General features: G+C 49.4%; 1 protein-coding gene across 7 annotated transcripts; it reads left to right on the top strand.

Moving 5' to 3' along the window:
• Positions 1–4,720: 4,720 nt before the first annotated feature.
• Positions 4,721–13,365, top strand: DCAF11 (DDB1 and CUL4 associated factor 11). 7 transcript variants are annotated; one of them, XM_036355033.1, is made up of 15 exons: positions 4,721–4,862; positions 5,527–5,733; positions 6,616–6,743; positions 7,317–7,444; positions 7,697–7,761; positions 8,071–8,171; positions 8,358–8,504; positions 8,717–8,771; positions 9,116–9,184; positions 9,512–9,569; positions 9,666–9,851; positions 10,583–10,736; positions 11,387–11,539; positions 12,325–12,431; positions 12,547–13,365. In XM_036355033.1, the coding sequence occupies exons 2-15, from the start codon at positions 5,579–5,581 to the stop codon at positions 12,679–12,681; spliced, it is 1,641 nt and encodes a 546-aa protein (XP_036210926.1). In that variant the 5' UTR covers positions 4,721–4,862; positions 5,527–5,578; the 3' UTR covers positions 12,682–13,365. The 7 variants fall into 7 exon arrangements, with proteins under 7 accessions (XP_036210926.1, XP_036210943.1, XP_036210963.1 ...); XM_036355050.1 differs by having other exon boundaries at positions 4,787–4,910; XM_036355070.1 differs by lacking the exon at positions 4,721–4,862 and adding an exon at positions 4,971–5,113.
• Positions 13,366–13,442: the final 77 nt, after the last annotated feature.

Raw genomic sequence — 13,442 nt, 5'->3', positions numbered from 1 at the left:
GAAAGAAAATTTTGCTTTCCTCTCTCCTCTTTAGCCCAGCCTGCCCTCTAGTGGAGATGCTAATGAGCAGGAAACCCCAAGGCAGGTCATGACATCTTAGCAATTACCAGAATTGGTTCTAAAATGGGTGCTAAAGGTGGAAAACCTCTCAGTGACTTTACGTGTAGCCGGGAGAATAGAGCTATCCAAATGAAAAGCACTAAACTGTCACCAAGAAACACACCAAATTTCAAAATCATGAGAGGAAAGGCCAATAGAGTTTATCAAAATGACTTAATTTTAATTATTTTAAAAGAAATGCCATTTTCACAATGGGATAAAGACAGTCTATTCAATAAATGGTGTTGGGAAAGTTGGGCAAATACATGCAAAAAAAAATGAAACTAGATCACCTTCTTGCACCATATACAAGAATAAACTAAAAATGGATTAAAGACTGCCCTTGGCTGTACCTGGTTTGGCTCAGTGGATAGAGCATTGGCCAGCAGACTGAAGGGTCCCGGGTTCAATTCCAGCCAAGGGCACACGCCTGGGTTGCGGGCTTGATCCCCAGTGTGGGGCATGCAGGAGGCAGCTGATCAATGATTCTCTCTCATCATTGATGTTTCTATTTCTCCTCCCTTCCTCTCTGAAATCAATAAAGAAATATATTTTTTTAAAAAAGAAAACCGAATCATTAAAAAAAGAAAAAAGGCTGCCCTTGCCGGTGTGGTTCAGTGGTAGAGCATCAGCCAGAGTATTGAAGGTTCACTGGTTCAATTCCCAGTCAAGGGTTACAGGTTACAGGTTCATTCCCAGTCTGGTTGGGGCATCGGGGCATGTTCGGGAGGCAACCAATCAATGTGTCTCTCTCACATGGATGTCTATGTCTCTCTTTCCCATTCCCTTCCACTCTCTTTCAAAATCAATGGGGGGGGGAAATCAATGAAAAAAAAACATCCTCAGGTGAGAATTAACAAAAAAGAAAAAATTTTAAGCTGTGGTACATATATACAATGGAATAAAATGTTTCTATCTCTCTCTCCCTCTCCCTTCCTCTCTGAAATCCATTTAAAAAAATGTTTAAAAAGTACAAATTGGCCCTAACCGGTTTGGCTCAGTGGATAGAGTGTCAACCTGCGGACTAAAGGGTCCCAGGTTCGATTCCAGTCAAGGGCATGTACCTTGGTTGCGGACACATCCCCAGTAGAAGGCGTGCAGGAGGCAGCTGATTAGTGTTTCTCTCTCATTGATGTTTCTAACTCTCTATCTCTCTCCCTTCCTCTCTGTAAAAAATCAATAAAATATATATTTTTTTAAAAAGTACAAATTGGTGCCCTGGCTGGTTTGGCTCAATGGATAGAGCGTTGGCCTGCGGACTGAAGGGTCCCAGGTTCGATTCCGGCCAAGGGCACATGCCTGGGTTGTGGGCTTGATCCCCAGTGTGTGGGGGGGGAGGGGGCGTGCAGGAGGCAGCCGATCGATGATTCTCTCTCATCATTGATGTTTCTATCTCTCTCCTTTCCTCTCTAAAATCAATAAATATATATTTTTTTAAAAAGTACAAATTGGTAGTTACAAATAGTCACAGGAATATAAAGTACAGCATAGGAAATATAGTCAATAATATAATAACTATATATGCTGTCAGATGGATACTAGACTTATCAGGCAGATTACTTCATAAATTATATAAATGTTTAACCACTATGCAGTATACCTGAAACTAATACAAAGTAATATTGAATGTAAATTGTGATAATGAACAAAGAAATGCTGCCAAGCCAGTGTGGCTCAGTGGTTGAGCGTCGACCTATGAACCAGGAGGTCATGGTTCAATTCCCGGTCAGGGCACATGCCTGGGTATTAGGCTCAATCCTCAGTAGGGGGCGTGCAGGAGGTAGCCGATCAATGATTCTCTCTCATCATTGAGATTTCTCTCACTCCCTCTCCCTTCCTCTCTCTGAAGTCAACAAAAACGTATTTTTTTAAAAAGTAAGGACTGCCCTAGCTGGTTTGGCTCAGTGGATAGAGCGTTGGCCTGTGGACTGCAGGTTCCCGGGTTCAACTCTGGTCAAGGGCATGTATCTCAAAACCAATCGATGTGTTTTTCTCACATCTCTCTGTCTTTTCTACTCTCTCTAAAAATTAATGGAAAAATATCCTCAGGTGCCGAAACCGGTTTGGCTCAGTGGATAGAGTGTCGTCGGCCTGCGGACTGAAAGGTCCCAGGTTCGATTCTGGTCAGGGGCATGTACCTGGGTTGCGGGCACATCCCTAGTAGGAGATGTGCAGGAGGCAGCTGATTGATGTTTCTCTCTCATCGATGTTTCTAACTCTCTATCTCTCTCCCTTCCTCTCTGTAAAAAATCAATAAAATATATATATATATATTTTAAATATATTTTATTGATTTTTTACAGAGAAGAAGGGAGAGGGATAGAGAGTCAGAAACATCGATGAGAGAGATCGATCAGCTGCCTCCTGCACGCCCCCTACTGGGGATGTGCCCGCAACCAAGGTACATGCCCTTGACCGGAATCGAACCCGGGACCCCTCAGTCCGCAGGCCGATGCTCTATCCACCGAGCCAAACCGGTTCGGCAATAAAATATATTTTTTAAAAAAATATCCTCAGGTGAGGATTAAAAAAAAAAAAAAAGAAAAAACTCATTTTGGTCATACAACCTCAGACTGTTTTACATTTCCATGACTTTTATATGTTTATTCAATAATGTACAAGTTCTAGATAAAGAAAAAATAATAATGTACAAGTTTCGTATTTCAAAGGCTTGAATTTGGGTTTCATTCCATTTTAGACTGGATTTGTAAGTGCTAAGTAGAAGGGGCCAAGAAGAGGAAAGGGGCCAAAAATGCATTATTAAGATGAGCTGAACAGTTATTTGTGTGTGCGTTTTTGTGGACCTCAGGTGCTCCAGGTGTATTAATCATATTGCAATGTTCATGCTATACCTTTGTCACTAATCCATGCATTTTGTTATTTGTTTAATGGTATAATGAGCGTGGGTATTTTCATACTTTTTTATGCAAAATTGAAACCATACTGTTTTTGTATCCACCATAATATGCCACCAGGAGAACCAACACCGTTTTTAAAACCTAACAATGAAACTGAACAGTTTCCCATAGCATAAAAATAGAAGACTACACCACCATTTTAATGTCTGCCTGGTATTTCTGTGTCCTGTCACATGGACCATAATTTATTTAACCAATCCTGTCCCATATTGGGGTATATTTGTTTACAGTGCGTTGCTGTCAATAGTAAAACAAGTGTGGGTTCGATTGTACAGTGAGACGCCCTGAAAGCCGGCCCTGGTGAGCAGAGATAAACTCGGGTCTAGCAGTCTAGAGACCAGGAGCCCGACCCAAAGCACTGACCACACCCTCGCCCTCCCAGGGAGAGTGAGGCCCAGAAGGGAAGGCCCGGGGGAATTACGAGCCCTTGCTCCCCTCTCTGTCTTCAGGGAGCTCTAGACCCGGGACAGCTCGAAGCACTTCTTTTTTTTTTTTTTTTTTTTTTTGTCTAAAAAATTTTTTTTAATATATTTTATTGATCTTTTACAGAGAGGAAGGGAGAGGGATAGAGAGAGTCAGAAACATTGATGAGAGAGAAACATCAATCAGCTGCCTCCCGCACGTTCCGCACTGGGGATGTGCCCGCAACCAAGGTACATGCCCTTGACCGGAATCGAACCTGCGACCTTTCAGTCCGCAGGCCGAGCTCTATCCACTGAGCCAAACCGGCCAGGACTTTGTCTAAAATTTTACATATCTGTCCTTTTCCCCCCTCCTGACCCCCGCCCTCCCCCCTCTTGAAGCACTTCTGAGGGAGTGCGGCCGGGGGTGCTGAGGTGCAGCCTGAACGCCGGACCTTTGCGCCCGGCTCAGCGAGGTCACTCGAGCCCAGTCACCCGCCCCCTGGGCTGGGCGATGATCCCGAGGCCTGGCAAGCCCGGGCCTCGGACTCAGGCGGGTTACTAATAAACCCGGAGGAGCGGGGAGGCGGCGGAGTGCTTGCACACCCTAGCCAGGTGGTCGGGGCCGGACAGGCAAGGCAAGGACAGAAGGTCGAGGGGAAGTTTGCAGATCCTGGAGGGCCAAGGGGGTGGGTGTCTAAGGGGAACTGACGGAACCTGACAGCCCGTGGAGATCTACCGGAGTGTTAGGGAGCGTCTACAAAGACCGCGGGGGGAAGCCAGGGGCCATCTAAAAAGTTATCAGAGCGGCTAAGGGGAGGTCTAGAAAGGGCGCTCCCCACGCGAACAAGGCTTCCGGAAGCTAAACCCAGAAAGGAGGGTATGGAGGCCTGCGTCCCGCACCAGTGATCTAAACACACCCTATAGGGCCGACACCCCTTGGTAGGGCCGACCGAAGCTTCAAGCAACGACAACAGGAAGGCTGGAGCCGGAGGGGGAGAGGGGGGGAGAGGAGGCCCTCAGAGATCATCTGAAAAGTGCGAAGCCACATGAATTTTTGGGACCGACATCAAATTGTATCCCTTGCTAAGACACCTCTCGGTAGCGAACCACCAACGTCTTTTGTAAGCTCCACCCCTCACCTATTAATTGTGGTTCCGTTATCTCTGATTCAGGAAACAACCGGTTCCCCACTTACTCCTCCCAACAAGTAGCGAACGCCCTTCCTCCGTCGCGCGCAGGCTCCTCCCCTCACTCCCACGCACTTTCCTCCCACCCACCTGTCAATCACCGCGCTCAGCTGTCCAGTTAGCGGGCCAAGGAGACGGGGCCGTCAGGGGCGTCGCGTGACGTCAACAGTCCGAGCACCGGGAAGCCGGGAGATGAGTGACGAAGGGGGCGCGTGACGGAGGAGCAGTTGGCCAACGCTGTGGCTGCAGTCGGGGTAAACAAGACCTCCCGCCCGTGCGGCTCCTGCGACCGCTCCGGGCTGGTGGGTGGTCTCGAGCGAGGCGGTAACCGCCGGCTCCAGTGGGAGGGGCTTCTCAGCCTCTTCCCTGCCTCCTCTCCTCGGCGTACACACCCCCCACCCTCGCACACACGTGGGCGTGAGGCTGGGGAGGGGGGGTGTTAGGCTGAATTCTAACGTCATTGGTTGTCGCTGCTGCCGACTTTCACAAGGAAGCACTCTGATTGGTCGGTAAGGGGGGCGTCGGGGGTCTCTGAGTCCATAGGCTTCTGATTGGCTAGATGAGATAAGCTAATGAGGCGCGTTCTCCCGCAAGGGGTTGTGATTGGTCTGCCAGAGAGGTTACCTGGGAATCCACCCCCTCCTGGGACTTTGATAGGTGAGTTTGAGGCAGAAAACTGAGAAATTCCTCTTCTCAAGGATTCTCATTGGTGAGCCAGGGCCCTAGGCTTCTCTCTTCTTTTTTTGGCTTCCCAAGATTGGGGAAGCTTTGTGTTCCTGAAGCGTGGGGAGTCGTCACAGGCTAAGGAAAAAGGGGTCCCCTCGGTCCCTAAGAAGTGTCGCCCTCCTAGAGATAGCCACCCCTATCCCAGGAGACCCTAGTATTTCTAGAGCAGGCTTTGCTTTCACCAAACCTAAGGAGGTGACAGGAGGAGTGCCTGCACCGGACTTAAGGATGCTGTGACCAGAAGATGGGATCGCGGAACAGCAGCAGCGCAGGATCTGGGTCTGGAGACTCCTCCGAGGGCTTGCCCCGAAGAGGGGCTGGTCTGCGTCGGAGTGAGGAAGAGGAAGAGGAGGATGAAGATGTGGATCTGGCCCAGGTACTGGCCTATCTCCTCCGCAGGTAACTTGCCCTGTGGTGTGTCCCCACCAGGTGCCACCACAGTCCCTTGGTCCCAACTCCAGACAGAGGATAGGGAATGGGATTGGCCCGGTACAGCTGTTCTGTTTGAGCACGGCAGCCTTTTTCTGCTGGACACTGAGCACTGAGCCTCATACCCAGGAAGAGTGGTTCTTGCCCAGGGAGGGTCACCAAAGTATCACTCTTGTGTTTTCCGGGACTGTTGAAGGGAGCCTCTCTAGCTATGACTACACAAGTGTAATCTATTTTCCAAGTAAATTTTAAAAATAAGATAAAAGGCCCTGGTAGAAAAGGAGTGATGTGAGGGGTTGAAGAGTTGGGGAGGTGGGTGTTGAACTTTAGTGAAGTTAATTGCATGTGATATGAGACCATGTGGATTTTCTTGAAAAACAAGTTTAAATTAGCCTAATATAACCCTGCTCTTGAAGAAAGAATGCTTTGAGGCAAGTGGCCACCAGGAATTGACTGGAAAGGGAGAGACACTGGCTTCGTTTCTTAGCTGTGGCTTCTTGAGGAGAAGACAAGTTTGGGGGTCCCCTCAGAATACTGTGTTCTATACTGGACTCCGTGGGCAGAGGCTCAGAAGGAAATGCTCTCAGAATTTTTAACTCTCTGGGAAGTTAACTTAGTAGGTCTGTCAATCTCCATGTAATGTTGGGGTTCTTTACTCCTGCTGAAAGGGTGAGAATTGTAGGAGACTGAAAATAACAGCCAAGGTCTAGTCAACCTCAGACCTCAAAATGGGGACGGTATGAGGGCTGCGTACCAGGTGGTCTCAGCACTGGCTAGCCCTTGACCCTGAATTCGGTTGGTTTGGGAAAGGCACCCTTTCCCTTTATCATGGGGGGTGGGGTATCTCCACAGGGGCCAAGTGAGGTTGGTGCAGGGAGGAGGTGCAGCAAATTTACAACTCATCCAGGCCCTCTCGGACTCCGAGGAAGAGCATGACAGTGCCTGGGACGGGCGTCTTGGAGACAGATACAACCCACCTGGTAAGAGGAAAGGCAGACTGACACCCTAACATCAGAAGACTTTCATTGGAAAATCTTTTTTCTTTCTTTTTTTAGAAATAAGTCTCTTCTTATCAGTAGTTACTTTATTTATTTATTTTCATTCTATTATTTATTTATTTACTTTGGTTAATCCTCACCTGAGGATATTTTTCCATAGATTTTTAGAAAGAGGGGAAAGGAGAGGGAGAGACAGAGAGAAACATCGATGTGAGAGAGACACATCGATTGGTTGCCTCCTGCACACACCCCTGACCAGGGTGGGGGAACCTACAACCGAGGTATGTGCCCTTGACTTGAATCGAACCCAGGACCCTTCAGTCCACAGGCCGACGTTCTATCCACTGAGCCAAACCGTCCAGGGCAGAAAATCTTCTTTTTAATTTTGACAAAGAATAATAGGTTAGGTTGAAAGAAGATGAGATAATTCAGGGAATGAGGGAGTCCTTTAAGACCCACTCTATGCAGCCACATTGAATGGGCTTGAGTACAGTTCTGCTAACTGTCCTCTGAGGCTGAAAGACCTAGGATGAAATTTCTCCTTGGCCTTCACAGTGGATGCAACCCCTGACACCCGGGAGCTGGAATGCAATGAGATCAAGACGCAAGTGGAATTGGCCACAGGGCGGCTGGGCCTTAGGCGGTCAGCCCGGGAGCACAGTTTCCCTCAAATGCTGTACCAGGTAGGCCTCTCCACCCCCCGCCAGCCTGGCAGCAGGCCTATCAAGGTAGCCAGAAGCGCTGCCATCCCCAGAGAAGAGGGAATTAAACTTTCCAAAGAAGCCTCAAGTGCTGGAACTGGAAGTTCGTAGCCAGCCTGCTCCAGGGTTTGGTGGGACATCCTTTATGTGGTGTCCATTTCTGTAACAAGAGCAACAACTTTGGAGGAGGGGCCTGTGTCTCTGCTAGCAATATTCCCCAATCCCTTCCTTTAGAGAGAACGGGGCCTCTGCCACCGGGGAAGCTTCTCCCTTGGAGAACAGTCTCGAGTGATGTCTCAGTGAGTATGGGGCTCGGTGGAGACGCTCTAAGGGCCAGAAAGGTCTTATCTCCTACGTTTTGAAGGTATAGATGTTAAAGGATCCTCAGGGATAGGAAGGTTAGGTTAAGTGGGCTTAAGGCTTTGAGAGTAAACAAAGTGGAAAAGTATGGAAATGAGAGGATGATAGAATAAATGAAAGGGGATTTTACCCAAGGCCAAAAGAGAAGAATGCCTGTGTATTCACGTCCAGCTCTGTTAGGATTCTGCTAACGGGGGAGCTTCTCATCCCGAGCTCCCCTTAACCCTACTTTCCCTCTGCTTCCCCAGCTTCTTGCCCAATGATCTGGGCTTCACTGATACCTACTCTCAGAAGGCTTTCTGTGGCATCTACAGCAAAGATGGTCAAATCTTCATGTCTGCTTGCCAAGGTACCAGACCCTGGTCCCATGAACTGTCCTAGAACAAGGAATGCTCCCTATGGCTGAGGCTAGAAACACCCAGACCCTGACTTAGGGATGCTATCCAGAGCACATTTCTCAGATACACTGTTAGAGGTCTGATAGGAGGATTTGAGGAGGTTATTCCCTAATTCTGCCTGGTCCCCACTTACACAGACCAGACAATCAGACTGTATGACTGCCGGTATGGCCGCTTTCATAAATTCAAGAGCATCAAGGCCCGGGATGTAGGCTGGAGTGTCCTGGATGTGGCCTTCACCCCTGATGGAAACCATTTCCTATACTCCAGCTGGTCTGATTACAGTGAGTATGCCCCAGACTTCTGGTGTCTTTCCAGCCTGGGACCTGAGATTTCCAAATGCCCACCTCCTCTGTGCCAGGACTCTACACCTTCTCCTGGAAAGATCACTTCCAGGGTCTGACATCCTGGCCCTTTGTTCCATCTCCTCTCTAGTTTCACTTCTACCTGTCTTCCCCCAGCCCTGAAAGATTCTTGTTTCTCTTGCTTCTCTTAGTTCATATCTGCAACATCTACGGGGAGGGAGACACACACACTGCCCTGGATCTAAGGTACTGGCTTCCCTTCCTGGTCAGAAACTTCTCAAGGAAGGCTCTCCAGGAGCAAATCTTTTGAACTGGAACTCCTGCTTAGAGGGAAAAGTACACTGGTTGCAAGTTTCTCTGTGTGGATTCCTGGGAGGGACCCACCCGTCCTGTCAGCAGAGGAGCGGGGTAAAATAGATGGTTGCAAGATTATTTCAGAGTTCTCCCTGAGGTGATCCAAATTCTGGCTTGTGTTGGCAGGACTTCTCTTCCCCTGAGAAATGTGCCTTACAACCCTCATCAGATTCTGTGTGGATCAACAAAGGCTGAAGGGAAGTGCACTTAATCAGCTCCTCCTTTGCTCTTTTCAGGCCAGATGAACGTCGCTTTGCTGTCTTCTCCATTGCTGTGTCCTCAGATGGACGAGAAGTGCTAGGAGGGTGAGTATGGGGGATGTTGCCCTCAGTTAATGAGACAGAGTCCTCCCTGAGACCAGCTCTGCTATCACAGAGACTATACTGGATACCCCTACTCAGGCATCGTGGAGAACAACCAGCCCTTCTCCAAGGTCAAGGTTTACGACTCGCTTTACCTCTTGCTCACCATTTACCCAGAATGAGATGGGAGGTCTCAAACCTCCTTGCAAACACAGCTCACACTCCTTCTACCTCCTATATAAGAGGAGACAAGGGTTTGCCCTTTAGCAGGACTTCACAACAGTCCTCTCAGTGCTGTCTTCAGGACCCTCTTTATCCCTTCCCTTTCAGGGCCAATGACGGCTGCCTGTATGTCTTTGATCGAGAACAGAACCGGCGCACCCTTCAGGTATTGCTGCTGAGACTTAGAGTCTCTGCTTCCTGGTCCTTGGCTATTAGAAGACCCAGAAAGAAGTCCTAGATATCCTGTTCTCTTTCTCCCTAGATTGAGTCCCATGAGGATGATGTGAATGCAGTGGCCTTTGCTGACATAAGCTCCCAAATCCTGTTCTCCGGGGGTGACGATGCTATCTGCAAAGTGTGGGATCGACGCACCATGCGGGAGGATGACCCCAAGCCTGTGGGTGCACTGGCCGGACATCAAGATGGCATCACTTTCATTGACAGCAAGGTAGGCAGGGAGGCAGCACTGTGAAGCTAGGCTACTAAGGTTCCAGTTGTCTAGGAGAGGATGTCAGAGAGGACTGGTGTGGAAACTCGCCCAAGGTCCTTATTAGCCAAGTTCGCAAGAGCTGGACTTTAGGGAAGGGGCTTAAGCCAGGAAACATGAGATCCATTGGTACTCAGCACTGATGGGTACCAGTGGAGCTCGGCAGGGCTTTCCGTAGAAGAAACATAGAACACAGTCCAAGGTAGAATAGGAGAACCAGCCAGTGCCTCAGGCACAGGCAGAGAAGCTGAAGAATAACCACGGGGTGGGATCTGAGGGAGAAAACGGATGTGAGCCCTCGCCGGTTGTTCAGTGGTTAGAGCATATGCCCGTGGACTGAAGAGTCTCGGGTTCGATTCCACTCAAGGGCACATACCTGGGTTGCAGGCTCAATCCCCAGCCCCAGGCAGGGCCCATGCGGGAGACAACCAATTGATGTGTCTCTCTCACATCGATGTTTTTCTCTCTCTATCTCTCCCTCTCCCTCTTACTCTCTCTAAAAATTAATGGAAAAAATATCCTTGGGTGAGGATTAACAACAATAAAAAAAATGTGAGCTCACCTAGATGAGGAAAGAGGCAAGCAAAATCAGAGGACTGGCGTGTTTACCCCTCAACTGTGGAGGGGAGCTGGACTGACAGCACCAACATTTGCAAGATCTGACACTTCATCATCTACTTTGGGATTCACAGGGTGATGCCCGGTATCTCATCTCCAACTCCAAAGACCAGACCATCAAGCTCTGGGATATCCGGCGCTTTTCCAGCCGGGAAGGCATGGAAGCCTCACGCCAGGCTGCCACACAGCAGAACTGGGACTACCGCTGGCAGCAGGTGCCCAAGAAAGGTGAGAGGGCCCTCTGGTGCGGCTCCGAGGCTGAACGTTGACCCATGAACCAGGAGGTCAAGGTTCAATTCCAGTCCGGGCACATTGCCCGTGTTGCAGGCTCGATCCCCAGTAGGGGGCGTGCAGGAGGCAGCTGATTGATGATTCTCTCTCATTATTGATGTTTCTATCTCTCCCTCTCCCTTCCTCTCTCTGAAATCAATAAAAACATTTTTTTTTTAATTTTAGTAAGTAAGAAATTAATTTTTTTTTAAAGGTGAGAGTGGAAGGTAGAGCCTGAGATATGGAGAGTGAGGGGTCAGGGGTAGTAGTTAAAATATTTAACCCCTGGAGAGGCCTGTCATGGGCACAGTGAATATGCTCTGGCCTAGAGCATTAACTCTTTGTTTGCTAAACCATGGGGTGAGCCAAGGGTTCCCAGGGTTGGAGGCTGGGGATCACTCAGAACTAACCAATATGAAAGTATTTCAGTATCTTAATCAGCAGGAAGCCCAGCTGACTGTAGGTGAATACCAGTTGACTGTTAGGTGGGGAAAGAGCCACCATTTGGGGGTTGGAAAAATGATTCTGAGCATCGATCTTTGCTAAGGATTGGTGATTTGGGAGAATCCAGACTCTTAACCTAGGGTTCTCCCTGCACCCCTACCCAGCCTGGCGGAAGCTGAAGCTCCCAGGGGACAGCTCCTTGATGACCTACCGGGGCCATGGGGTGCTACATACCCTCATCCGATGCCGATTCTCCCCGACCCATAGCACTGGCCAGCAGTTCATCTATAGTGGCTGCTCCACTGGCAAAGTGGTTGGTAAGGATTGTGTCAGAACAGGGAGTCTTGGGAAGGGCAGGAATGTTCCTCAGGTTAATAATACCAGTGACCACCTTAAGCTCAGTGGCATCTACAAGTGGAAGTGAATTTAGCTTAGAACAAGGGAGGCTTAAACAGAAACAGAAAACATTCTATTCATCAGCATTTTAAATTAAGACAAGGAACATAGAATTCTAGTCAGTAAATATAACAGATTACCAAAAATATACGCTGTTGTTTTGTAGACAGTCAAGAAGAGAGATTGCAGATGAAAGGTAGGAGGGAACAGAGGAAAAAGGAATGACACAAAGACATTCAAGCCCTAGAGCAGGAGAAATGCACAAACACAGCTGCAGCTATAAGGAGCCTGAAATCGCGCACTCAGGGGGAGACCCACCAGAATGAGAGAAAGGTGCGCCCTGTCCAGATAAGGAACACCAGGTTCTCGTACCTGTGGAGACATTTATTATTCACTTTTGTGATGCCTTCCAGATCTCGTGGGCTTTTTAGAAAATGGCTGCTAACAGCTTTAAAGCCACATTGCATTTAGACCTTGTGAAATGTAGCTGAGGGCCAGAGATATCTGAGCTCTGCTAGACCATACCCTCAGTCTGAGGTGGGAAAAGGGGAAAGAAATTGAGAAACAGCCCCATCCTCTGCTGTGGGTTTTGTTACTCTAGGCAAGTGGGAAGGTGCCTGAGAGGTAGGTAAGTGGCGTTGCTCAGAGAGAGATGGGTGGCCAGAAGGTCCTGTGGCAGCCTCTCCACTCTGGCCTTTGTGAACAGTGTATGACCTCCTCAGTGGGCACATCGTGAAGAAGCTGACCAACCACAAGGCCTGTGTGCGTGACGTCAGTTGGCACCCCTTTGAGGAGAAGATTGTCAGCAGTTCGGTGAGGTTGCAAGAGTTGGGGGAGGGGGGGGGAGCCGGGGGAGCAGTGCACGTCTGGGACTTGGACCTGGGAGGGAGCAGCACCCCCTGACTACTTGCCACCTTCTGCCCTGCAGTGGGACGGGAACCTGCGTTTGTGGCAGTACCGCCAGGCTGAGTACTTCCAGGATGACATGCCAGAGTCTGAGGAACACCCCAGTGCTCCTGCCTCAGTGCCCCACCCCTCTTCAGCCTTTTCCTCGCCCCAGTAGATCTGACCCCCAGCCCATATGTGGCTGAGCCTCTTGATAAGCTCTCTTCTCTTTCTCCCTTCTGAGGAATCTTTGGGGAGTCATTGGCATTGGATGGGGAGAAACAGAAGCCCAGGCTTTCGAGGGCCCTGAGCCCTGGAAAATCCTCCCCGTGGGTCTCCTCACAATCTCACCCTCATTCAGCTTGGGTCTCTATCTCTGGCTGGGGTCTGGCAGGACTGCCTTTACTTTGGGTGTGGCCATCGTTAGCAAGAGCACTGTCCTGAGTGTTTTTAATCATGTTTGGATGTTAGGTATTAGCTCCTAGATTAGATGCCTGGAGCCATGTCTGACCTGAGCAGCCAGGCAGGCCCGTTGCCTGGCCTTCACCTTAAGGATTAGCCTGGCCAGTCAGAGGTCCTGATGGCTAGAGCTGCAGCCCTTTGGGGGAGGGTGGGATGGGGAAGGCAGGTCCTCAGCACCCTCCTAGGGTGGGAATTATGTCGTTTCTTTTCTGTGTCTGGGTCTTTGGGGTAGGCCAGGTTGTGATGTGAGGGGCTCCATGTGGCCTCACACAGGGCAGGCCCTCCCTCCCAGGACAGTCCATCTTGCAGAGGCCAGCGGCTTCAAGGAGGGATGTTGAGTAGGACTCCTTGGTCCTCTCCTTGGCTTTGGCTCCCTCAATAAACTCTCTGTGGGAACCTGGCTCGGTGTCTGTCTTTTTCCTGTCTGAGGCTTTTATACTCTCAAGTCAAGAAAATACCTTCAACGAAGCCTTCAGA

The sequence above is a fragment of the Myotis myotis genome, unplaced genomic scaffold (genome assembly GCF_014108235.1).
Source record: "Myotis myotis isolate mMyoMyo1 unplaced genomic scaffold, mMyoMyo1.p scaffold_m19_p_1, whole genome shotgun sequence".
Classification (NCBI taxonomy): Eukaryota; Metazoa; Chordata; class Mammalia; order Chiroptera; family Vespertilionidae; genus Myotis; species Myotis myotis.
This window is presented reverse-complemented; position numbering and strand designations above follow the sequence as displayed.

Excerpts from the sequence above, each read along its gene's own strand:
- DCAF11 (XM_036355033.1), top strand. The coding sequence starts at position 5,579 with ATGGGATCGCGGAACAGCAGCAGCGCAGGATCTGGGTCTGGAGACTCC. Across the intron at positions 8,505-8,716 it reads CTCCAGCTGGTCTGATTACA|TTCATATCTGCAACATCTAC; the intron begins GTGAGTATGCCC and ends TGCTTCTCTTAG. Across the intron at positions 11,540-12,324 it reads CTCCACTGGCAAAGTGGTTG|TGTATGACCTCCTCAGTGGG; the intron begins GTAAGGATTGTG and ends CTTTGTGAACAG.